At 42.2% G+C, this 26724-nt stretch overlaps 1 protein-coding gene and 1 pseudogene across 1 annotated transcript in view; one reads left to right on the plus strand and one right to left on the minus strand.

Moving 5' to 3' along the window:
* The window catches only part of LOC105495833 (alkB homolog 1, histone H2A dioxygenase), a 32909-nt gene extending 6560 nt beyond the window's left edge, over window positions 1-26349 (plus strand). Inside the window, exons 3-6 of the mRNA XM_071099800.1 lie at window positions 6167-6329; window positions 21741-21831; window positions 23256-23449; window positions 25165-26349. Of these exons, the coding sequence (XP_070955901.1) occupies window positions 6167-6329; window positions 21741-21831; window positions 23256-23449; window positions 25165-25594 (878 nt within the window). The 3' untranslated portion in view covers window positions 25595-26349. The remainder of the gene's footprint in view (window positions 1-6166; window positions 6330-21740; window positions 21832-23255; window positions 23450-25164) is intronic.
* Window positions 2652-4287, minus strand: LOC112429207 (zinc finger MYND domain-containing protein 19 pseudogene; annotated as a pseudogene).
* Window positions 26350-26724: the final 375 nt, after the last annotated feature.

Genomic DNA, 26724 nt, shown 5'->3' on the forward strand with positions numbered 1-26724 from the left:
TTGGGCAAGTTTTTTAATTCTTTTGCCCTCAGTTTCATCATATGTAAAATGTATATAAAAATAGTACTTACTTCATAAGGTTCTTATGAGGATTAAATGTTAATGTATATGTTAACTGCTTAGGTCAGTGCATTTATCAAGCACTTAAAAATGATTTGGGGTTGCTCTAGTTGTCAGAACCCAAGACCAGTGACTGAAAATTACGGAGAGGCAGGGTTTTTTGGGGTTTTTTGTTTGTTTGTTTGTTTGTTTTTGTTTTTTTTAAAACCTGGAAAACATGCAGATGCAAGATAGGCAGATTTTGGTTTTGTTTGTTTTCTTGAGACAGGGTCTCATTCTGTCACCCAGTGGGGTGCAGTAGCACAATCACAGTTCACTGCAGCCTTGGCCTCCCAAGCTCAAACGTTCCTCCCACCTCAGCCTGCCTCGTAGCTGGGACCATTGGCTTGCACCACCATGCCCAGGTAATTTTTTTTTTTTAATTTTTTGTAGAGATGGGGGTCTCACTATGTTGCTCAGGCTAGTCCGGAACTCCTGGACTCAAGTGATCCCCCTGCCTCGGCTTCCCAAAGTGCTGGAATGACAGACCTGACCCACTGTGCCTGGCTGGGAGGCAGATTTTAACCCAATAAAAAGAAGACAACCGTTGTCTGAAATGGACTGCCTAAAGAGATACTAAATTTCCTGTCACCATTCAAGCTTGGACTACACCAGAAGTATTATTCCTTTAGTCTGATATGTTTGGGAGTATTATAATACTCTTTATTTCATGTAATTGTGATGATAGCAGATGGTAGGTTGTGGAGGGGAGGGTTCCTATCTTTTTCCAAAATGTGGATGATCCTATCATTCTCCCAAATTATTTGGAGAATTGTACAGATAAATGAAACACAAAATCCAAATGTATTTTGGAGCTACTTTAGAGGACATGAAAAATCAGATTACTGGTAAAAATCTTTGTATGAGGTTTCCTTGATGCCAAAAGCCCATTGACTTTGATCATTAGGTTTAGTTTTGAGTATATGCTATTGATAATATTAAATGGTGGAACAGGATTAATCAACTATAATGAGGAACCTGTCCACATTGAATATCTCTAAGCTGTCTAGTTTTTTTTCTATATCTGCAAGAATCTAGACAGAATTTTAAGTGCTTTTAGTAAGATTTAGTATGGTAGAGGAATCTTCAGGTTATTTTCTATGTATTTCTATGACGGCATAACCTCCTTTCAACTGAACCACCTGTGGTTTTAAATCTCTTTGAAATTCTGATAGTGGACCATTGATGATATTGTTCAGGGATTCATTGGTTAGAGCCTACTATTTATAATGCAAAGAGCATAGGTTTGTTGCTTGGATGGGCTTACTGGTTTTGCTTGTTCCATGGCCACAAATCCAGCTTTGTTTGTTGTACCCCAGATTGTTCGTTTGTCTTATCCCAAATGTGTGCTAGCCTTGTGATGAGCCAGGAGAGAGGGATGAATCAGTGAAGTCATGTTACCCCTCTGAACTTCTGTTCTCTGACCTGCAAAACTGGATTATTAATTTCCTCATGGAGTTACTGAAGATTAATGAGATGGCATAAGGTTGCTAGCACAGTGTCTGACACTTGTAGGCATCTAGCTATTTTTAGCAGCTACTATAATTAATGACTTAGGAATAAACTTATTTATTGTTAATTGCTGTTATTAAACTTTATCATTATTCTATGTCTAAAGTATATGCCAAAGAGAAGAGAGGAAGACTAGTTAAGTAATAACAAAGTTGTTTCTGTTTTAGGCTCTCAGCCCAGTGTCTTTACTGTCTGCTTTCATAGTAATTCTCCCTAAGGATATTTTCATAAAATGTGTCGTTATTGTTAATAGTCCACACCAGGAATTGGCAAACTAGTTTTATTATAAACACAGTTTATTGGAATACAGCCACATCTTTTCCTTTACTTACTGTGTATGGCTACTTTCTGGCTACAGTGACAGAATTGAGTGCTAAAGAGACCAAATAAGGGCTCACGCCTGTAATCCCAGCACTTTGGGAGGCCAAGGCAGGCAGATCACTTGAGGCCAGGAGTTCAAGAGCAGCCTGGCCAACATGGCGAAACGCCATCTCTACTAAAAAATAAAAAATAAATTAAAATACAAAAATTAACCAGGTGTTGTAGTCCAAGCCTGTAATCTCAGCTACTCAGGAGGCTGAGGCAGAAGAATCACTTGAACCTGGGAGGTGGAGGTTGCAGTAAGCCTAGATTGTGCTTGGGTGACAGAGTGAGACTCTGTCCCAAAAAAATAAAAAATAAAATAAATAAAGAGACCAAATAATCGTTGTAGCCTAAAGTCTTTACTATCTAGTTCTTGACAGAAAACGTTTGCTGACCTATGATATAGACTAGATCTGGAGTTCAACCAGGAACTGAAGACCTTCAAATTATTGCCAGCATTTAATTCAGAAGTCCTTAAGTTTTAGTCTGTTCATCTGTTTTTAAAATCCTTTTGCAAGGGGAAGATTACACTAATATATGATGCTTGGCTTTTATATCATTGCTTGGATTCCTTCTTGTTCCTCAGGACTTGTCCAACGATGCTTACTCTTGCTGAGATGACCTTGCTATTTATGTTATTGGGAAAACAGCCCTTCAGGCACAAACCCTTTCAGCCTTCAATGGCCCCCACACTTATAAGCAAATATTCTCATTTCTACCATCCAGTCGTAGAGAAGGAGGAGTACTTTTAGTTCAAAGCCAGTCTCTACCTTCTTGATCCATCTCACCTTCTTAAACCTCTTCCAGCTTTCAAGACCTTGCTCTATTTCTTTCCTCTCTTTTGTTTCCAACTGGCTGTTCCCTGTTGACTCTTTCTTCACAATCTGTAAGCATACTTAGGTCTTGCCAGTCCTTAAAAACCAAAAACTGCCCTCTTAACTCTTTGTTTTTCTATGACTGTGCCTAAGCTTTTATTTTCTTTCATAGCTGGTCTTACAAAAAGGAGTTTAACTTGTCTTTATTGCCCCCTCTCCAGACAAGGTTTTTTATCTCTTTATCTCTAATTCTTTTTTTTTTTTTTTTGAGACAGTCTGTTTTTGTCACCCAGGCTGGAGTATAGTGGTGCAACCTCAGCTCACTGCAACCTATGCCTCCTGGGTTCAAGCGATCCTCCCACCTTAGCCTCCCAAGTAGCTGGGACTACCTGTGTGTGCCACCATGCCTGGCTAATTTTTGTATTTTTTCTAGAGACAGGGTTTTGTTGTGCTGCCCAGGCTGGTCTCAAACTCCTGAGCTCAAGTGATCTGCCTGCCTTAGCCTTTCAAGTGCTAGGATTACAGGCGTCAGCCAAGCTACCATGCCCGGGTTCTAATTCTTTTTTTTTTTTTTTTTTTTTTATTACAGCAAATGATTTTATTTGTAATTTCTACCCCTCTCAGTGCCTCCTCCCAAAAAACCTGCACATGAATTTACAAACATATTAACATATAAATAATGAGAAACATCCTAACCAGGGTCTCCTGGTTGTCTCTGCTGGAGATTAAGACTGGAGAGGGCGCTATCTTCACACAGACTTCCAGTGACATCGAGAGTCTCTTGGTGGCTGTTTTGGGCCCACAGCTGGCTTTTTCAACACCTCCAGGTTCAACCACCAGTCTGTGTGCTGTGCCCAAGGTAGAGCCCAGGGACTGCGAGCATGTGCAGCTCCATTGCCCATCATTGTTCCAGCTGAGCTCATGCTAGAAGGGATGCTTCCTCTCCTGACAGTGCTTCATGGTGGCCAGCCCGCTCCTGGCACTCAGAGCCTCAGTACTGGGCCACCTGGCAGCACCCACAGATGTTGAACTCCTGGAGCTACTTCTCAATCACTGTGCAGGAAGGGTAATGCTACTATAGTAGGTGTAAGAATTCAACTCTTCCCCACATCTCCATTGGTGTTATAGTACCAGGTCACAGTTAGGACAGGTCACTGCTCTTCTTTGGGGTCCATGGTAAGCTGCTGAATTGCAAGCCAGTGCAAGCTTTGCTCTCTCTTCTGGAGGTTTCTTTGGCTTTGGACCACCAGCCCCACAGCACCAGCTACAGGTTGTCTGGGTAATTGTCCTCAGTGAGGGCATTGAGATGTACCACCTGGATCCCAGGGGTCATGCTGCTTCTGTGCTACCACAGCAACTCATGAAGAAGTCTTCCCAATCCTCTTCCTCAGTGCTTGTCAAAAGCATTCCTGAATATCTTAGTACCATTTCCATCTGCATCTACTTCCATTTGGGCCTCAGAGGAGTACCTCTCCACCAGCAGGATATCTTTGCGCATCTGTCAGTGTATTCAGTCTTTATCTGACTGCATACTGCCTCCACTACTCTCTCCCACCAGAAGCTACAGCCACTGGTGACAGGAACAGAGCTCTCATCGAGGGTAAGGTCCCTGGCTAGTGCAGCTACACAAGGGGCTCCCTCCCAGCCACTGAGCTGAGCTGTGTGATGTCCAATTTGAAGTCAGTCATGGCCAGGCCTATGCTCTCAGCCAGCAGTGCCACTCCCATGGGAGACGGGTGCTGGGGAAAGGCCAGGGCTAGGGTCAGGCCAGGCAGGCCCCTGGTAGGACAAGACTGGGCCCAGCTCACCTTGTGTCTGCCAGACCTGCCATGCACTGACCTCTAATTCTCAAGAAAGTGCCTGGTACAGACCAGCCTGGCCAAAATGGTGAAACCACGTCTCTACTGAAAATTTTAAAATTAGCTGGGTACAGTGGCAGGCACCTGTAATCACAGCTACTTGGGAGACTGAGGCAAGAGAATCCCTTGAACCCGGGAGGCAGAGGTTGCAGAGAAACAAGATCACACTACTGTTCTCCAGCCTGGGCAACAGGGTGAGACCCCCATCTCAAAAAGAAAAAAACAGGAAAGAAAGTGCCAGGTACATATTGTGTGTTTGATGAATGAATGAATCTTTGCCATGAATAGGATTCCGGTTAAATATTATTATTAATCTTTTGTTTTTGAGATGGAGCCTGGCTCTGTCGCCGAGGCTGGAGTGCAGTGGCGTGATCTTGGCTCACTGCAACCTCCGTCTCCTAGGTTCAAGTGATCCTCCAGCCTAAGCCTCCTGAGTAGCTGGGATTACAGGTGCCTGCCACCGTGCCTGGCTAATTCTTGTATTTTAGTAGAGATGGTTTCACCATGTTGGCCAGACTGGTCTCAAACTCCTGACCTTATGTGATTCTCCTGCCTCGGCCTCCCAAAGTGCTGGGATTACAGGTGTGAGCCACCACACCTGGCCTGTTATTAATCTTTTACAGAGAAAAATGAAGTTAGATTGCTGTCAAGGTCACAAAGATCTTTAACACACATGCTGTAGTTGTTTACAAACACAGATATTACAGAGACACTAACTGCAGGAATTTGCAAACACTGAGATATTACAGAGATAGTAACTGCAGGAAGCAAATCACCCCTACAGCTGGGAGGAAGAACGAAAGAGCTTGGGATTACTACGTTGAGAAGCTTGGAAAAGGGACTACATGGAACCTGGCGCTTAGACTTCTGAGGAGAGGACATAATGAGGCTGATTCTAGTGATGTGGAAAAACTACATTAGAACCAGCTTCTGCCCTCCAGTCTTCCATTAGTGACCCTTATAGGCACAGGTTAGCAGAGAGCCAGCTGGCAAATAAGAAATGTAGTTGGCAGGGTCTCAGCCCCATATTATGAAGTTAAGTATAGAAGAGTGGATTTGAAACTGAGAGAAAATAGACCAATAATCAGCATGCCATTCATTAGAGGATGACTTTCAAATCTATGTTTTAGCTAAAATTCATTATAAGATTTCATATAATCATGCCTGTAATAAAGGAAATAGGGAGGTAAAGAAGTCTTGGATGACTCTAAGTAACAAGAGCTGATAAGAATTAGAGGTGTACTTTTGCCACTTTCAATTCTAAAGTTTGCTTTGGGATAACACAGTTAACCTTGTGGAATATGTGTTTCTCTTGAGAATACCCAGAAAGCCAGACGCATTTGCATAGTGGTAGATGTCTAATGTTCATCAAAACCTACCTGTTCGTTAATTTGAAGCATGACCAAAAACATAAGGGGAGTAAGTAACAAAATAGTGAGTATAAAGATGTCGAAATTATTTGAATAACTGATGGAGAATTTCCCCCTCTTCTTTTTTTCCCACCTATCTTTTGTATAGGGTTTATTTTTATCCCAAACCCCTTCCTCCCAGGTTACCAGTGGCACTGGGTGAAACAGTGCCTTAAGTTATATTCCCAGAAACCTAATGTATGTAACCTGGACAAACACATGACTAAAGAAGAGACCCAAGATCTGTGGGAACAGAGCAAAGAGTTCCTGAGGTAAGTCTTGTCAATCAGAATGAAGTGTTAATACTTAGCTCAGATCATCACAGGTCTTTGCAGGAACTGTTCTGTAACAATGCAGTAAAAGTGACTGGCTGGGTTTTTTTTTCCCCTCATTGTTTCCAAGCAAAAACAGCACAATTGTATTCTTTCCCCAGGAACATTTGGACAGATGCTTTGACAGTTACAGTAAATTGAGATCCATTTTAAAGACTTGCTTATCGCCGGGCGCGGTGGCTCACGCCTGTAATCCCAGCACTTTGGGAGGCCGAGGCGGGCGGATCACAAGGTCAGGAGATCGAGACCACGGTGAAACCCCGTCTCTACTAAAAATACAAAAAATTAGCCGGGCGCGGTTGTGGGCGCCTGTAGTCCCAGCTACTCGGGAGGCTGAGGCAGGAGAATGGCGTGAACCCGGGAGGCGGAGCTTGCAGTGAGCCGAGATCGCACCACTGCACTCCAGCCTGGGCGACAGAGCGAGACTCCGTCTCAAAAAAAAAAAAAAAAAAAAAAAAAAAGACTTGCTTATCATAGCTTAATTGAGTTCATCCTCATTAATCATCGCATGATCCATTTCCATTAGCTTCAGCCATTGTTTTCTACTTAAAGTGAGTTCCTTTGAAGGCTTGTGGTATCCCAGGAAAAGTAACATTGAAAGCTCTTTGCTTCTACCTTCCTAGATGGGTTCAGCGGTACTAGCCGTTTTGTGATAGGTCAGTTGTTCCTCATGAGAAGAACTAATATTTTCACCTTCATGCTTCAACATTCATTCATTCATTCATTCCACAAATATTTAGTGAGGGTCAGTAGTGTGTCAGGCATGATGCTAGGCATTGGGCACACAAAGATAAAGGCACCCTTCCTGCACTCAACAGTGCATAGTCTCTGGGAAGAATGCATTACCTGTGGGAATAATTATTGTAGAGCTCAGAAAGTGTTATGATGGGGTTTAGAAAAATACTGTGGGAGCATAGAGGAGGAAATAATTATTCCAGGCAGGGTAGAAGTGTGAAAGAAGAAAAAATGATTTTTTTTTGTTTGTTTTTGTTTTTTGAGACAGTCTCACTCTGTCGCCCAGGCTGGAGTGCAGTGGTGTGATCTCAGTTCACTGCAACCTCTGCGTCCTGTATTAAAACGATTCTCCTGCCTCAGTCTCCCGAGTAGCTGGGATTACAGGCACCCGCCACCACGCCCCACCACTTTTTGTATTTTTAGTAGAGATGGGGTTTCGCCATGTTGGCCAAGCTGGTCTCAAACTCCTGACCTCAAGTGATCCCCCAGCCTCGGACTCCCAGAGTGCTGGACTACAGGCGTGACCCACCAAGCCCAGCCTGAAAAAGTGATTTTTTAATGGATTATCCTCTTTTCACTGTCCGTTTGAACTGATCTTCAAAAATGAGTAGGGGTTTACCAGTCAGAAAAGTAAGAAGTCTCTACTGAGTAGAGAAAGCAGCCTGAGCAAAGATACAATATTTAAGACAATAAATTGTCCTGTGAGACAAGAGCATAGGATGTGTACTTTCTTATGTTTATTCAATAGATATCTATTGAGTTTCTGCTGTGTGTCAGACACTGTGCTTGAGTGTTAAGAGATTCAAAGGCAGATAAAAAAACAGTTCCTGTCTTCAAGAAATTCGTACTTTAGTTATGGACAAAAACATAGAAACAGATAATTAGATACAATTTGGGTCTGGGCTTGTTGGCTCATGCCTGTAATCTCAACACTTTGGGAGGCCAAGGTGAGAAGATCACTTGAGGCCTGGAGTTACCAGCCTGGGCAACATAGCAAGACCCCACCTCTATGGAAAAAAAAAAAAATTTTTTTTGAGACAGAGTTTTACTCTTGTTGCCCAGGCTGGAGTGCAATGGCATGATCTTGGCTCACTGCAATCTCCACCTCCCAGGTTCAAGCGATTCTCCTGCCTCAGCCTCCAGAGTAGCTGGGATTACAGGTGTGCACCACCACACCCGGCTAATTTTGTATTTTTAGTAGAGGTAGGGGTTCCTCCATGTTGGTCAAACTGGTCTCAAACTCCCGACCTCAGGTGATCCGCCCGCCTCGGCATACCAAAGTGCTGGGATTACAGGTGTGAGGCACTGCACCTGGCCCAAAAAAATTTTTTTTAATTAGCTGGGCATAGTGGTGTGCACCTGTATTCCTAGCTACTCTGCAGGCTGAGGAGAGACTGTCTCTAAAATAAATAAATACATACATACATACATACATACATACATACAATTTGGTAGATACGGGGATAGACATTATAGGATGTAATGGGAATGGTCACTTAAGTAGCTAGGTTGGAGGTAGATTATAGAAAATGCTTCCTGGAAGCCATGGGTAGGCAGAATTGGTAAAATATGAAGGAGGAGAGGTGGATTTGGGCCAGATGGTAAAGGGTTTAGTGATGCAGAGCAGGGGCCAACAGACCCAACCACGTGACCCAACAGTGCCCAACCACAGGGCCGCAGACCTAGACAGCCGAGCATTACTGCCTGAGCTTCGCCTGCTGTCAGATCAGCAGCAGCATTAGATTCTCATAGGAGCGCGAACCCTGTTGTGAATTGTACATGCAAGGGGTCTAGGTTGCACACTCCTTATTGAGAATCTAATGCCTGATGATCTGAGATGGAACAGTTTCATCCCCAAACCACCCCCCATCCCCACTCTATCTGTGGACAAATTGTCTTCCATGAAACTGGTCCCTGGTGCCAAAAAGGTTGGGAACCACTAATGTAGAGCACCAGTTCTGGAGTCAGACTGTGTTCAGATCCCAACTCTACCACTTAATAGCTGTGTAACCTTGAGCAAGTTCCTTCACCTTTCTGTGTCTCATGACAGTCCTTTCCTTATTGAATAGTATGAGAATTAAACAAGATAATACGTGAGAAGTCCTTAAAAGTGCCTGTTAAAACCATTTTACCAACTTTATGTCCTGTTTGATGTTACATGGCCTCATGTTGTAGTTTTCAGAAACTGTCATGCCGATTCTAACAGAGTAAAGATTTTCTTAAGGGGAAAGAAGTAAAATTCTGTGGTTTTTCTTTAAACCTTGGTCTGTAGGTTGTGGTATTGACAGGAGCAGTGAGGAAAACCCTGTCCATAAGCTTTTAGTAGTGTCTTCTTCACAACTGAGAGCAAGGGAAAGGAAGATCATGGTTGAGTGAAATTAGTCCAAGAGAACCTACTGCTATTAAACCAGCCTGTGTTTTCAAGTAATTGATTTTTTTCCTTCTGATATATGACTCTGCAGAAATCACAGCTGTCTTTTAAGATAGCTCAGATGAATCTCTGTAATAAATCATCCTGTAAACAATGGTGAGATACCTTTTTTTTGTCTAATAAATTAGCAAAAATAAAATATTTGATGGTCATACCTTATGTTGTCAAGGGTTGGAAGAAATTGATATGCTCAGACATTGTACTGGCAGTATTGAAAATCGATTAAGGCCAAGTTTTCATTGTGTCACTATGTGATATGTGCTTCAGTTTCCTCATGTGAGAAATGAAGGTATTGGACTGGATAAGCCATTCAAGGTAATTGAATCATGGGCAGTCAGGGTCATGTGGACAGTACATGGCAGCTCTCCCAACTTTGCCAGTCTCTCAGAACGGGAGAGAGTCTGTTATTCAAAAGAGATCCCCTGGAGGTTTTGATTAGGTTTCATAACATCCTCTGACATTGAGAACCACTGAAGTAAAGGACCTCTAAGATCCTTTTGGTTTTAATTTTCTAGAATTCTGTGGTCAGGGAAGAAAAAACTTTAAATAGGAAATGAAGAAGAAATACTTGAACTTAAGCAAAAGCAAAAATTATTTTAAAAAATACTTGAACTTAAGAACTGTTCAAAAACTTAGACTACCTCAATTCTATGGTTTTTTCTTTTTTTTTTTTTTTTTTTTGAGACGGAGTCTCGCTCTGTGGCCCAGGCTGGAGTGAGCGGCGCCATCTTGGCTCACTGCAAGCTCTGCCCCCCGGGTTCCCGCCATTCTCCTGCCTCAGCCTCCCGAGTAGCTGGGGTTACAGGCGCCGCCACCTTGCCCGGCTAATTTTTCTGTTTTGAGTAGAGACGGGGTTTCACCGTGTTAGCCAGGATGGTCTCGATCTTCTGACCTCGTGATCCGCCCGTCTCAGCCTCCCAAAGTGCTGGGATTACAGGCTTGAGCCACCGCGCCCGGCCGAATTCTATGGTTTTTTCAAAGTGAATAGCGTAGCTAGAGATTGTTGTACAAGTGTACAAGAGTTATGTGCAGGCTGGGCACGGTGGCTCACACCTGTAATCCCAGCACTTTGGGAGGCCGAATCGGGCAGATCACCTGAGGTCAGGAGTTCGAGACCAACCTGACCAACATGGTGAAACCCCATCTCTACTAAAAATACAAAATTAGCTGGGCATGGTGGTGCATGCCTATAATCCCAGCTACTCAGTAGACTGAGGCTGGAGAATCACTTGAACCCAGGAGGCGGAGGTTGCAGTGAGCCGAGATCACACCATTGCACTCCAGCCTGGGCAACAAGAGTGAAACTCGGTCTCAAAAAAAAAAAGTTATGTGTAAACATCTTCCTTGTGACATTGTTTATAACAGAAAAAAAAATTGTGAAGCAGCCTAAGAGTTCATCAGCAGGAGACCAGATAAATCTAACGTGACATAAGTCTAACATGACATATCCCAGACATAGAATGCAGCCACTGTGCAAGGATTAAAAAAAAACTTTAAATGCAGCCCTCTAGTATATATCCCAGACTTTAAAGCCAGAATAAATTCAGTCATTTCTTACCATCTCTATCACAAGTGCCTTGGTCTAAGCTGCCATCATCTCTTATCTAGAGCACTGCAGTAGCCTAACCAGCCTCCCTTCTTAGCACAAACTCAAGTGTGGTTCCAAGGGCCCACCTTGATTAACAGTGACACTTTTATCACTCAGGAAGTTTCAAGGATTTAGAATCTCCCTAGCAGGAGCCAGGGACAAAAACCAGTCAAATTCTTTGTTACATAACATCATCACATTTAGAAAAAATCCACAATTCTTAACCATGGCTGTAAGGCCGAGAAGACTTGGCCCCCAGCTACCTCTCTACTCTCATTTCCTACCATTCCTACCTCATTTCCTTTTCATTTGTTCTTTCCCACCATGTTGACTTCCATTGCTACCCTTAAACACATTAGGCATGCTCAGATTTTTTTTTTGCACAGGCTGTTCTACCTAGGAAGCTCTTCCTTTAGATCAACAGTGTCTTGCTTCCTTTAAGTCTTTGTTCTAATATCATCTTAGAAGAAAGTCTTCTCTTATTATTCAGTCAACAAGAATCTCCTACTTCCCATCATTCTTTATCCTCTTGCTTTGGTTTGTTTGTTTGTTTATTGCTACTTTTTTTAGAGATGGCGTCTTGCTATGTTGCCCAGGCTGCCTTGAACTTCTGGGCTCAAGCAGTTCTCCCACCTCAATTTTCTGTCTTATTTTTTGTTTTCTAAATTATTTTGCTTGATTTTTTTTTTAATTCAGTGCAACATAGTTGCCAAATAACAACTTAGCTTTATTTGTTCTGTAAATTAGCTTATGAAATACTCTATTTTTATGTATATGAAAGGTTTTTTCCCACTGATAACCTCATTGTGGAAGCAGAATTAATCCTCTCCTCTTTCTACTTCTTTAAGACTGTTTATAATGCTAGTATAGCATTTATTCTAGTGAATTGAGTCATCTATCCCTCTCTCCTTCCATTGCCTTCCTCTCCCATCTTGAAAATTTTGTAGCCTTGATTCTTACCACAGTTCTTTGTATATATTAGAAGGTGCTCAGTAAATATTATTTCAATTAAATTCATATTCCCTCTTTATTAGTCTAGTAAGAACAATGCTAAATTTGAGAAGGATCACTTAAAGACTATATAGTTTTCTTATTTTCACTAATTTATTAAATAATGTACATTTGTGCCTTAGAAAATATGTGATGCTAGGATAGCTATGAAGAAGAATAAAAGCCAGTGAGGGAGGGACTGTTAAAGGAGGAACCCAGGTACTTAAATAAGGAATTTACAATACCAAAGCATGTATACTTGAATAGAAGTTGCAGGGTGCTTTGGGGGAACAATATAGGAACTGGCTAGGAGAAAGACTTCCGAGAAGAAGTGAGTGTAAACTGTGTATGAAAAAACAAATTGGAAAAATCTGCTAGGCTGAGAGTGGAGTAGAGCATTTCAGTAGAAAAAACTGTATAGTCAGAGGCACGGCCATGAAAAACGGGGAGAATAGCATACCTTATGGGAAATGCTTGGAGATGAGACTAGAAAGGTTAGTTAGAGCCAGAATATAAATGGCTCTGCATGCCATATAAGAGTGTGGACTTTGTCCTATTAACAGTGGGTATTTATCAGGATTAATAACAGATTATTCACTTCAGAAAAATAATTCTGTGGTAGTGGAGGAAATGGACTGAAAATACAGTGGTTGCAAAAAGCACAATTAAGAATTTAGGCCAGGTGCAGTGGTTCACGCCTGTAATTCCAGCACTTTGGGAGGTCGAGGCGGGGGGGGATCACCTGAGGTCAGGAGTTCAAGACCAGCCTAGCCAACATGGTGAAACCCCATCTCTACTAAAAATATAAAAAATAGCCAGGCATGGTGGCAGGCACCTGTAATCCCAGCTACTAGGGAAGCTGAGGTGAGAGAATCGCTTGAACCCGGCAGGTGGAGGTTGCAGTGAGCCAAGATCGTACCGCTGCACTCCAGCCTGGGCAACAGAATAAGACTCAGTCTCCAAAAAAAAGAATTAGGCTGGGTGCTGTGGCTCACACCTGTAATCCCAGCACTCTGGGAGGCTGATGTGGACGGATCACGAGGTCAAGAGATCAAGACCATCCTGGCCAACATGGTGAAACTCTGTCTCTACTAAAACTACAAAAATTATCCAGACATGGCGGCATGCACCTGTAGTCCTAGCTACTCAGGAGGCTGAGGCAGGAGAATCCCTTGAACCTGGGAGGCAGAGGTTGCAATGAACTGAGATCATGCCACTGCACTCTAGTCTGGCCACAGGGCAAGACTCTGTCTCAAAAAGGAAAAAAAAAAAATTTAATCCATGCAAAAGATGGTAAAGGCCTCAAAAAGATGTTGTCTACAGAGCTTAGTTACCAAGCAATTATAAAAAGTGAGAGAAAAGAAAAAGTTAAAAATTATCTACAGATTTCTACATGGCAGTGAGGGTAATACTAAGGCTTGTAATGGAAATAAGTATTGAAAGAAGAGAAGAATGAGCAGAGACTATCCTTAGTGTAGTTGGGGCCATACTGTTTTTGAAATGCCTATAGGGTATCCAGGTGGAGATGTCCAGCATGATTTTGGAAATACAGAACTGAGCTTAGGAGTAACGTAAGGGTGAGAGGGATGCGGAGAGAAAGAGATGAGATGAGGGAGTTACACATGAAGGCCATAGTGAAGCGCTGAAAATAGATGTGATTTTCTTTCTTCCTTTCTTTTCACTTTTCTTTCTCATCTATAGAAAAGACGGCTGTTGGCCCCAGGAAGCATCAGCACAGGGTGAAGAAAATAGAGCAGGAAAAGACACCAAGCAGCCAGAAGGATATGAGGAAAAACAGAAGAAATGCTGTTAGAGGCTAAGACAGGAAAATGTTTCAGGAAGAGAAGGGCCAGCCATGTCAAATAGGTCTAGGATTTGACAGTTAATTGGTGTAATGAAACTGAAAAACTAGATTCAGTAGTGGTATGAACAAAATTCAGATTACGGTGAGGGGAGAGAGTGAGGAAGGCAAATGTTGAATTATTTAAAAGTTTAATTATAAAGGGAAGGAAAGATGGGTAAGGGGTAGAAGGAGGTGAGGTATAAGCAAGGTAGCTTGCATAAATGACAGAGAAAATGTTTTTGTTGTTTGTTCTTAAGTATGTAGGAATATTAAACATGTTTGAAGGCCAAGAGGAAAAAAACAAGTTCGGAAGAGGGCTTGAAAGTATGAGAAGAAACATTCTATTAATGGAGAAAGGCCTCAGAGGCTGTGTCAGGGAAATAGGATATAGTATAGGTAGAGAATTAGCTTTGGAAGAAAGAAGTAGGACCACTTCTGAAACCAGGAGGAAGGATCAGGTGAAAATTTAGAGAAGTTTAGTGGTGTGGGAGAGGAAAGTTGAAATTGTTCACTGGATCATTTGAGCAGGCTTCTGTTTTCTCACTGACGTAGAAGGAAATAAGAACAAAACTAAGGACTTGAGATGAATGGTGAAGGTTTAGAACAGAAGATGGTTAGATAAGACAGTTTAGAGGGTTAGAGAATACTGAATATTTGCAAGATAGCAAAAGGATGTTAGCAGTTACGGTGGCGTTGGATGTCCATTTGCAATGAGTGACTGGGAGTGTCAGGTTGAGAAGGGAGAGAAAACTGAAAGCACTCAAACCCTGAAAGAGTGGAGTGGCAGGGCATAGTGGCTTACGCCTGTAATCCCACCACTTTGGGAGGCCAAGGCAGGTGGATCACAAGGTCAAGAAATCGAGACCATCCTGGCCAACATGATGAAACCCCATCTCTACTAAAAACACAAAAATTAGCTGGGCGTGGAGGCACGTACTTGTAGTCCCAGCTACTAGAGAGGCCCAGGCAGGAGAATCACTTGAACCCAGGAGGTGGAGGTTGCAGTGAGCCGAGATCACAAACACTGCACTCCAACCTGGCGATAAAACGAGACTCCGTCTCAAAAAAGAAAAAAACGATTGCTAAGAAAAATGCCAACACTTACATAAGGCGCTTACCCGTGACAGAAACCAAGCAAACTGCTGTATGAGCACATTCACCAGGGGAGAAGGTGGCCAGCCCACCCATCCATCATCCTTCTGCTAGTGCCTGGAGAAGGCAGCAGGGAGCATAGCATGTTTCTTTTTTAGTGAGACCCAATAATTAGGGTCATGGTTGCTTGAAAACATTCTTTTGGATAATTGGATAAAGATGTATTAGGTGCCAGCATATTTCCTGCATTCTTCAAGGTGAGAGTTGTATTGGTACTGATCCTTCTTGACCTCCTTTTGGATAAGTCAGATTTAAAAAGAGAACAATCCACTCCCTTCAGTGATTCTCTCAGTATTTTATGCTTAAAAATGATCCGGAAGCATGTTAAATGGTGTTGGCCTTACTGTTCACAGTGTTCAAGAACAAATCTTGGAATTTTCATTACCCAAGAGGCCCATGGTTAACCAGAGAGGTCCCTAAATAGTACTAAGACAAGAGATGTTTAGTGCTGGCCAGTCCTGCTCTCACGTATTGAAGGCAGATATTAACAGTTGTTGCTACTTTCCTTTCAGAAAATACAAAGGCAAGAATTGAAATCAAGTTTTCATAAGAGGATATAAAATGAGGGTCTAATGCACTTACATGGGTCTAATACATTACAAAAATATTTATATCATTCCCCCCAAAATGGCATAGACACTCAAAGATCAGAATTTTTCTTGCAGTAAGCAAGTTTTTAAGCTATTCTTTTTTTCTTTTTGTTATGAGGACTGAACTTAATGCTTTTCAAGGTAAGACTCAACTCTGCCTTATTTTACATCCTTGGACCAGTCCTCCTCTATAATATAACTCAAAAACTTAAAGCCTTTTTTTTTTTTTTCTTCTGAGACAGGGTCTCACTCTATGCCCAGGCTGGAGTGCAGTGGCACAATCTTGGCCTACTGCAACCTTCTCCTCCCAGGCTGCTGCCTCAGCCTCCCAAGTAGCTGGGACTATAGGCGTGCACCACCATGCCTGGCTAATTTTTTGTATTTTTAGTAGAGATGAGGTTTCACCATGTTGCCCAGGCTGGTCTCCAACTCCTGAGCTCAGGCAGTTCACCCACTTCAGCCTCCCAAAGTGCTAGGGTTACAAGCGTGAGCCACCATCCCCAGCCCAAAGCCTTTCTTGTAATCACACAGTTAGAGTCCTTTGTTTTTTTTAAGACGGAGTCTTACTCTGTCACCCAGGCCGGAGTACAGTGGCATGATCTTGGCCCACTGCATCCTCCTGGGTTCAAGCAATTCTCATACCTCAGCTTCCTGAGTAGCTGGGATTACAGGCACCCACCACCATACCTGGCTAGTTTTTGTTTTTTTAGTAGATACAGGGTGTCACCATGTTGGCCAGGCTGGTATTGAACTCCTAACCTTAAGTGATCCGCCCACCTCAGCCTCCCAAAGTGCTGGGATTACAGGCGTGAGCCACCGTGCCCAGTGAGAGATGTTATTTTGGCTTCTTAGAAAAGGAACTAAATTAGAAAAGGTGTATTACAGGATGATTCTGTTCATGCTGTCACTATAATTTTGATAATTTTTATTGTTAATAACATAAACCTGTGTTAATTATAATAATTATTATATTACTCTGTTCTTGAATATTAGACTAAATCTTTTGGTGGAAAAGCAGTTTGCTGCGGCCATATCAGATGTCTAAAATACTGTCACCTTTTGAATTATTTCCAAAGCTGCATTATTGTTACGTTTATTGTTTCAGATCAGTCTGACATTGATATGATAATATGGATTCTTCATAAAATGAGGCTGGGCACGGTGGCTCATGTCTGTAATCCCGATACTTTGGGAGGCCAACGCCAAAGGACTGATTGAAACTAGAAGTTCAAGACCAGCCTGGGCAACATAGAGAGACCCCATCTCTACAAAAAAATTAAAAATTAGCTGGGCATGGTAGCACACACCTGTAGTTCTAGCTACTCAGTAGGCTGAGGTGGGGAGGATTGCATGAGCCTGCAGCAAGCTATGACTGTTAGGAGGCCGAGGTGGGTGGATCACCTGAGGTCAAGGGTTCAAAACCAACCTGGCCAATATGGTGAAACCCCATCTCTACTAAAAATACAGGTGGTGCATGCCTGTATTCCCAGCTCCTTGGGAGGCTGAGGCAGAAGAGTCACATGAACCTGGGAGGCGGAGGTTGCAGTGAGCTGAGATCGCGCCATTGCACTCCAGCTTGGGCAACAAAAGCAAAACTCCGTCTCAAAAAAAAAAAAAGAAAAAGAATAAAACAATCTGTTATTGAGCTAGAAAGAAATGGAAGGTATTGTGTTCTGTTTTTTAGTTTGGGCTAGAATAGTGTTTTTCAAAGTGTAGTTCCTGGACCAGCAGCATAAGTATCATTTGGGAACTTATTAGAAATGCAGTTCTCAGGCCCCACCCCAGACCTGCTGAATAAGAATTTGTAGGCCTGGAGTTTCAACAAGCCTTCTAGATGATTCTGATGTACATTAAAGTTTGAAAAACACTGGGCAAAAATTAAGTGGGATACAGACAGGTTCTGTTAAAGGCTTTCTGTAGAGCTCTTAAGACTCTTTGCGCCTTTCAGCTGGAACTGCCATCTTCCAGTCATTTGCCAAAATGACAAACACAAAGGGAAAGAAGAAAGGTACCTGACTGATGTTTTCTAGGCCTTTTAGAAAACAGAGTTGTTCTTTTGGCCATGTATATGCATATCTATAAGAAAGATGATATTGTCAGCTGGGCGCAGTGGCTCATGCCTATAATCCCAGCACTTTGGGAGGCTGAGGCGGTTGGATCACCTGAGGTCAGGAGTTCAAGACCAGCCTGGGCAACATGGTGAAACCCTGTCTCTACTAAAAATACAAAAATTAGCTGGGTGTGATGGTGCATATCTGTAATCCCAGCTACTCGGGAGGCTGAGGCAGGAAAATCGCTGGAACTTGGGAGGTGGAGGCTGCGGTGAGCCGAGATTGCACCACTGCACTCCAGCCTAGGAACAGAGCAAGACTCCATCTCAAAAAAAAAAAAAAGAGGAGGATGATATTGTCGACATTAAGGGAATGGAAATGGGTACTGTTCAAAAAGGAATGCCCCGCAAGTGTTGCCATGGCAAAACTGAAAGAGTCTACGGTGTTCCCCAGCATGCTGTTTGCATTGTTGTGAACAAGTAAGTTGAGGGCAAGATTCTTGCCAAGAGAATTAATGTGCGTATTGAGCACATTAAGCACTCTAAGAGCTGAGATAGCTTCCTGAAGCATGTGAAGGAAAATGATCAGAAAAGGAAGCCAAAGAGAAAGGTACCTGGGTTCAACTGAAGTGCCAGCCTGCTCCACCCAGAGAAGCACACTTTGTGAGAACCAATGGGAAGGAGCCTGAGCTGCTGGAACCTATTTTCTATGCTATGGATTCATAGCATAATAGGTGTTAAAATAAAATACCCCTGGACTGTTTTTTTTTTTTAAAAAAAAAAAAAAAGACTGTAGCTTGGTGTGGTGGCTCACTTGGCACCCTGGGAGGTCAGGGCAGAAGGATTGCTTGAGGTAAGGAGTTCAAGATCATCCTGGATAACATAGTGAGACTACATCTCTCTATTTTTCTTTTTTGTTTTAATTAAACAATAAAAATAGGCCAGGCGCAGTGGCTCACACCTGTAATCCCAGCACTTTGGGAGGCTGAGGCGGGTGAATCACCTGAGGTCAGGAGTTCGAGACGAGTCTGGCCAACAAGGTGAAACCCCGTCTCTACTAAAAATACAAAAATTAGCTAGGTGTGGTAGTGCATGCCTGTAATCACAGCTACTTGGGTGGCTTAGGTAGGAGAATCACTTCAATCTGGGAGGTGGAGGTTGCAGTGAGCCAAGATCATGCCACTGCCCTTCAACCTGGGTAACAAAGCAAGAAGCTGTCTCCAAAAAATAAAATTTTTGAAAAGACTCTTTGCCATTTAAATACTCAGGGTGCCATCTATTTTGAGTTCTGGATTCCAGTCTCAGATGACCAACTTCTTTCATCTTTTTCTACCACTTCTACCATCTCTTTTTCTCCCCTTCCTCAAAAACACATAGATTCAATATTCATATGATCATCATCATCCTTTTCTTCAACATCATTTTCTTGTATCCTAGAGATTACCTTAAAATAAGGAATTGGCTACAAAGTAATATATTTGAAAGAGAAATAGAATGGATCACCTCTGTAGGGTGCTTATGTAACTCTGGAACTACATCTATATTGCCATTAACCACAAAGTCCACATGAGTCATACTTATTTTTCTGTCTCAGGCTACTAAAATAGAACATGTTCTCTAGAGGAGAACATCAGGGAATTCTTTGATTTGTACCTTTAGCTGAATAAACATTGGTAGACCTCAAGTTGTGTTAATAACTACATTACATTTTTTCATTTTTCAGTTTTTATGCACAAATATTAAATAATATGTGATTGTTATCCATATTGTAATTGTTCAAATCAGCTAGTTGCTGTCAGTGGCCAAGCCTTGTGTTTTTCCCTAAATTATTAGTTGTCTGTCTCCTGTTGTGTCAGGGAGTTCCCCAAAACCACACCCAAATCTGATGGTTTGTCAGGAGGACTCAAACAGGACTCAGCATACGGTCATACTCACAGATGAGATTCATCACAGTGAAAGCATACAAAGCAAGATCAGCAAAGGGAAAGGGGCCTGGAGCAAAGTCCAGGAAAAGCCAGGTGCGTGCATCCAAAGTCCTCTCCCAAGGAAGTCACACAGGATATGACAATGGATTGTAACAAAATCTGTGAAATGTCTACCAAAGAAGCTCAGTGCCTAGGTTTTTACTAGGAGCTTGTCATGTAGGCAGCCTCTGCCTGACACATGCCAAAGTCACAAACTCCCAGAAGCAAAGCAGGTGTTGACCATGAGCCATATTGTTTGCACAGGTTAGGTGCAATAAGACACTCTTAACAGTTCCAGAGAATTGTGTGAACCTTGCCAAGGACCATCTTTGTAAGCAGACCATCAGTCAAGTCTGCTATGTCTCTTTTCTGCACACCTGTCCTAAATAAATCAGTGTTTGTCCATTCCTTTTTATCTGCTGGTCTTGATGTATGTATGTGTCATGATGTCCTTCTTAGAATGTAAACTCTGTGAGGACAGATAGCTTCTATTACTCTTTGTCAAACATCAAGATGAGTGCCACTTAACAGTGTGGGCCTCAGTAAATCCTTTGCTTTTGCTTGTGCTGTGTGCCTATATTGCCTATTGCATCACTCCCTGTTTAAATGCTGCCCATTCTTCAGTGCCGTGCTCAACTCCCCTCTGCCAAGAAGCCGCAACTGATTTGACAGCTGACTTTGAGCTCTCCTCTTTCTTAATTTCGTGCCCCTCAAAGTCTGCTATTTACTTTAGTACTAGATTTTATACTGCATTCAGTTTCCCTCTAATTTCTCCTTAGACTTTCTATTCTTATATTTGTCATTTCCTGTCACAGATTCCTTTAAGAAATATGATATTTTCCTTTTCTAAACAGCCATAGTTTTTGGACAAAAAAAAATTTGATTGATCAATGATGTAAATAACAGAGAAAAATTAAATCATTAGACCTACCATTCTCATATTTTTAGATATTTGGAGGTGAGCCAAACAAGCTTCCTCTTTAGAAAAGGAGTAGTGGGCCGGGCACAGTGGCTTACACCTGTAATCCCAGCACTTTGGGAGGCCAAGGCAGGCGGATCACCTGAGGTCAGGAGTTTGAGACCAGCCTCACATGGAGAAACCCCGTCTCTACTAAAAATACAAAATTAGCCGGGTGTGGTGGTGCATGCCTGTAATCCCAGCTACTCAGGAGGCTGAGGCAGGAGAATTGCTTGAACCTGGGAGGCAGAGGTTGTGGTGAGCCGAGATCGCACCATTGCACTCCAACCTGGGCAACAAAAGCGAAATTCCATCTCTTAAAAAAAAAAAAAAGAAAAAGAAAAAAAGAGTAGTTAATCACATAGATTCGATCAGACAAGATGTAATTGCAGAAGGAGCACCTCTCATTTTTACAGAAACCTGTGGTTTGAACAAGGGTATGTCAGAAACCCAATCAGTTACAGTGTTGCCTTAATTGTTAGCTAAGCCTCGGTTATCTAAGCTATGTTATACAGAGTTAAAGAAGTCATGTTAAACCAGTTATTTTTTATTGTACTATACACTATATTTTGCTAAACTTTTTTTTCCCAACCTGCAATTCTGGGACGCCACCATCATTATAGAAACATAGAAATCATTGTGATTAACCATACCCTACTTTTAGCAAACCAAACTGAAAATGTTCTGTAAGTCATATTTTTGGTTGCCCATAGTGCTCTTGGTACCATTTCGCATGGACTGGTAAAGACATTTCTCTTGTCATTGTTGTCATTCTTTCTTTATCGTTACCGAGATGCTGGAGACTTGTGATTTAAAGTTGACCCCATTCAGCAGCGGATTTAGAACGAAGGAGTATAAATTGGAAGTGCTAACATGTTTTTCTCTGTTAATGTATTTGTGGTCTACTGATTTATCTCTTCTAAATTCTCCTACTGAGTCTTGGCTAACAGCTTATACCATGTAATACTAAATTTAACTCCAGAGTCTATACAAACGGCTATTGCTGCAATTTTACATGAATAAATGCTCTTCTGTCACCAATCTTTGCAGGTATAAAGAAGTGACCAAACGGAGACCCCGAAGTTTACTGGAGAAACTGCGTTGGGTGACCCTAGGCTACCATTATAACTGGGACAGTAAGGTATTCAGGTTTTCTTAAATCTTTTGTTTTCTGTTTATAGGCTTCTTTAGCCCACATAGTTGTATTTCTTCCTGGCCACGCTTAAGATATCAAGATTATACATTTGTGGGAGGATCCCTTTCTTTTATTTCCTTAAAAAAAGTCTCAACTGGGCCAGGTGCCGCGGCTCACATCTGTAATGCCAGCACTTTGGGAAGCTGAGGTGGGCGGATCACTTAAGGTCAGGAGTTTGCTGCCAGCCTGGGCAACGTGGCACAACCCTGTCTCTGCAAAAAATACAAAAGTTTGCCGGGCCTAGTGGCACACACCTACAGTCCCAGCTACTTAAGAGGCTGAAGTGGGAGGATTACTTGGACCCAGGAGGTGGAGGTTGCAATGAGCCAAGATCGCACCACTGCACTCCAGCCTGGGCAACAGAGCAAGACTCTGTCTCAAAAAAGAAAAAAAAATCTCTCTTTAAGTATCTCAAGAGGAATGAATTTTATTATCCCATCAGATTGACCAGTCAAATTGCCACTAAGCCATGTTGCAAGCTGAGAGGTCCAAAACCAAACTGGCTATAGTATTTGAGTTGCCTTTTTATAAATTAACTTTTTAGTTTAGAATAGTTTTAGATTTTACCTTTGTCTCAAATAGTTAACCAATAGTAATACATTACTGTAATAGCAGCATTTGTACTTCATTTAGATTTCCTTAGTTTTTAGCTAATAGCTTTGTTCTTATATCTAATTTTCTAATATCCAGGATCTTACCCAGGATACTACATTATATTTAGTCATTGTGTTTCCTTGGGCACCTCTTGGCAGTGACAGTTTTGAGTTGCCTTTTTACCCTAACAGAACTATCTCATTTACAGATAGAGTATACTATACTAACTAGAGGGTGGTGGAGTAATTGCTTCATGTATAGACTCAATGCCGTATATAGCACAGTGCCTGTTATATAACAGTGCTTGGGTTTTTGAATGATTCATTATTAGATCATTGGATACCTCAAGAATGGATGGTGGCTTAATGTCTGTAATCACAATGCTTTGGGAGACTGAGGCAGGAGGATCGTTTGAGACCAGTCTAGGCAACATAGGGAGACCCTGCCTCTGCCAAAAAAAAAAAAAATTAGCCAGGCATGGTGGCATGCACCTGTGGTCCTACCTACTTGGGAGACTGAGGTAGGAGGATCACTGAGCCCAGGAGGTCTAGGCTACAGTGAGCCATGATCACACCACTGGACTTTAGCCTGGGCAACAGAATGAGACCCTGTCTTTAAAAAAAAAAAAAAAAAAAAAAGATGGATAGATAATGCTGTGTTAATATGTTAATGTGACTTTGTAAGTAAGATTAAAGTGGTAATTAATCTTATGCCACAGTTTCCTATATTCCTGAGATCATTGTTTATTTTTCTTATTCTCTCTACATTTACCAAAGAAATACTCAGCAGATCATTACACACCTTTCCCTTCTGACCTGGCTTTCCTCTCAGAGCAAGTAGCCGCCGCCTGTGGATTTCAGGGTTTCCGAGCCGAAGCAGGGATCCTGAATTACTACCGCCTGGACTCCACACTGGGAATCCACGTAGACAGATCTGAGCTAGATCACTCCAAACCCTTGCTGTCATTCAGGTGAGTTAGTTCCAGGGATTTGGGATTACTTTTTATCATTTAATTCTTTTTTCTAAGGCATTTTACTCTAAAATAAATACAGGTATTTAACTTTTTAAAAAATGGCTGGACTATAATCTTCCACTTCTGGGAATTTTAACAAATTATAGTTACTATCTCTGTTTAAGACACATGAAACTGCCGGGTGCGGTGGCTCATGCCTGTAATCCCAGCACTTTGGGAGGCCAAGACGGGTGGATCACAAGGTCAGGAGATCGAGACCATCCTGGCTAACACGGTGAAACCCCGTCTCTACTAAAAAATACAAAAAACTAGCTGGGTGAGGTGGCAGGCACCTGTAGTCCCAGCTACTCGGGAGGCTGAGGCAGAAGAATGGCGTGAACCCGGGAGGCGGAGCTTGCAGTGAGCTGAGATCCGGCCACTGCACTCCAGCCTGGGCGACAGAGCAAGACTCTGTCACCAAAAAAAAAAAAAAAAAAAAAAAAAAAGACACATGGAACCTACCTTTTGTTTTATTTTTATTTTTTATTATTTTTTTTTGAGACGGAGTCTCGTTCTGTCACCCAGGCTGGAGTACAATGGCGTGGTCTCAACTCACTGCAACCTCCACCTCCTGGGTTCAAGCGATTCTCCTGCCTTAGCCTCCTGAGTAGCTGGGACTACAGGTGCACACCACCATGTCCAGCTAATTTTTTTTTTTTGTATTTTAGTAGAGATGGGGTTTCACCGTGTTGCCCAGGCTGGTCGTGAACTCCTGAATCCGCCCACTTTGGCCTCCCAAAGTGCTGAGATTACAGGTGTGAGCCACCGCACCTGGCCATAGCCCACTTTTTATAATGAAAGGTATTATCAGTGCTCTGTGGAATAGACAAGTGGAAGGCCATAAAAGCAAAGTGAGTGACCTTTGGGATAGAAGAGCAAAATATAGAGCAAAGCACAAAAGCCTGAGTGGTTTATTCTCCTTGTCTCCCTAAAAGTAAGTTTAAATTTGTGCCAAGTTTTGCACCTGTATCTCAGCAAAGTGCCTTTTATTAATTGCCTTATCTTTAAAATGAAGAATGGTAAACATAGTAAAGAACTCAAATGATTTTATTGAAAGACTCGAAGACACATCAATAGGCTGGGCATGGTGGCTCATGCCTGTAATCCCAGTACTTTGGGAGGCCGAGGCCAGTGGATCACTTGAGGTCAGGAGTTTGAGACCAGCCTGGCCAACATGGTAAAACCCTGTCTCTACTAAAATACAAAAATTAGGCGTGGTGGCACATGCCTGTAATCCCAGCTACTCCGGAGGCTGAGGCACGAGAATCACTTGAACCCAGGAGGCTGAGGTTGCAGTGAGCCGAGATCGCGCCACTGCACTCCAGCCACTCCAGCCTGGGTGACGAAATAAGACTCTGTCTTTAAAGAAAAGCATCAATAAAACTTAAATGGATAATGTTAAAGCTAAGTTCTTCATTTGCTTTTTTAACTGCATCAGATTTTATTTTGCAGCAGTTCTGTGGGCTGTTGTAAGTATAGGTAGAAGGTCATGAGTTGGTCACTTATAGACACAAGCCAGAAGAGAAGGATCTTAGCACAGTTTTAAAAGGAGGATTTGGGAGCAATAAATATCAAGTTGAAATTAGAAAATAACACAGTTGGCAGTAACTTTCCCAGTCATAGTTAATAAACAAAACTTACTCTTGCGTGTTGTTTTTACTTATTTTTTGTAGCTTTGGACAGTCTGCCATCTTTCTCCTGGGTGGTCTTCAAAGGGATGAGGCCCCCACGGCCATGTTTATGCACAGTGGTGACATCATGATAATGTCGGGTTTCAGCCGCCTGTTGAACCACGCAGTCCCTCGTGTCCTTCCAAATCCAGATGGGGAAGGCCTGCCTCACTGCCTAGAGGCACCTCTCCCTGCCGTCCTCCCCAGAGATTCAATGATAGAGCCCTGTTCTATGGAGGACTGGCAGGTGTGTGCCAGCTACTTGAAGACTGCTCGTGTTAACATGACTGTCCGACAGGTCCTGGCCACAGACCAGAATTTCCCTCTAGAACCCATCGAGGATAAAAAAAGAGACATCAGTACAGAAGGTTTCTGCCATCTGGATGACCAGAATAGCCAAGTAAAACGGGCCAGGATAAACCCTGACAGCTGAGACTTGGAGATCCCATCCTTTTACTCAGGCACCTGCTTACCATAAATGACCATGTTATTGCGTATTGCCATGGACTTCAGCACCCAGATAAGCCAAAAACAGAGACAGGGAAGAACTCATTGATGATCACACTGTTGCCTTGGAACCCATGCAGAAGTAAACTCATTAGCCACTTTGCTCAGAGAAGTGTTTGACATGGTCTGATCCTAGTTACATGTTGGCTGTAATGTTGAGAAGTCAGTCCAAGGAGGTATGTTCTTCCACGACAGCCTTCTCAGCCTCTGCCGTTTCCTTTGAGGAAGGTAGAAGCAAATTTGTATGTCTGCAGAGTCTTTAAATACCTCAGATTTTATTAATGGGAAATACAGTACCCTTCCTTCCACTGCATCTGGTAATTTATGGTGAAATTGTGGTTCCGTGAACCAGCTATTAGTCTCATCTTCTTAACTCCCTCAGTCATCATCAAATTCTTTGATCTTCTCTGGCTCTCACAGAAGAATTCTTTACACATGAAAACAATGGGACTGGAAAATCTTATCTCTTAGAAAAGAAATTAATCACAACTATCTCTCTTGCCTAAAAGATAAATGTATGTAAACCCAAGGAAAGGGGAATTTAGTTTCTCCACATGTCATTTCGGTCTCTAAACTCCCTGTTGGCTTTTTAATGCAATTTTAATTGTTGAAATAAAAAAGTCCCAAGGGTGTTTTGTTACTGTTTTCTCCATGAATAAACTCACTTGATTTTAAATTAAAGATCTATATCTGTCTTTGGGGTTTAGTGTATCTGGAATTAGGTTTTTTTGTCTGTTTTTCTTTGCTGTATTGTTCATGCTATTGAAGCCCTCTAACTGTTTCTGCCCTACACCACCCTGCTCTGCCCTAAGTATTCTTTGTGGCTGTCTCACAGAAGAGAGAACATTTCTTGATATTCCAGTCACTGCTGTTTTGTTTGAGGGTAGGCGGCTTGGAAAATGTAGGCAACGCCAAGTTTTAATCTTTGTATCCCCAACAATTTGACTCACTATATTGTGGTCCAGGTTACTTTACAGTTCTCTGGACCTCGGTTTCCTCATTCACAAAATGAAGATACTATTGACTACCATCTTCCTAAAGGGATATTGGTATTTA

Source organism: Macaca nemestrina, chromosome 7 (assembly GCF_043159975.1).
Source record: "Macaca nemestrina isolate mMacNem1 chromosome 7, mMacNem.hap1, whole genome shotgun sequence".
NCBI lineage: Eukaryota > Metazoa > Chordata > Mammalia > Primates > Cercopithecidae > Macaca > Macaca nemestrina.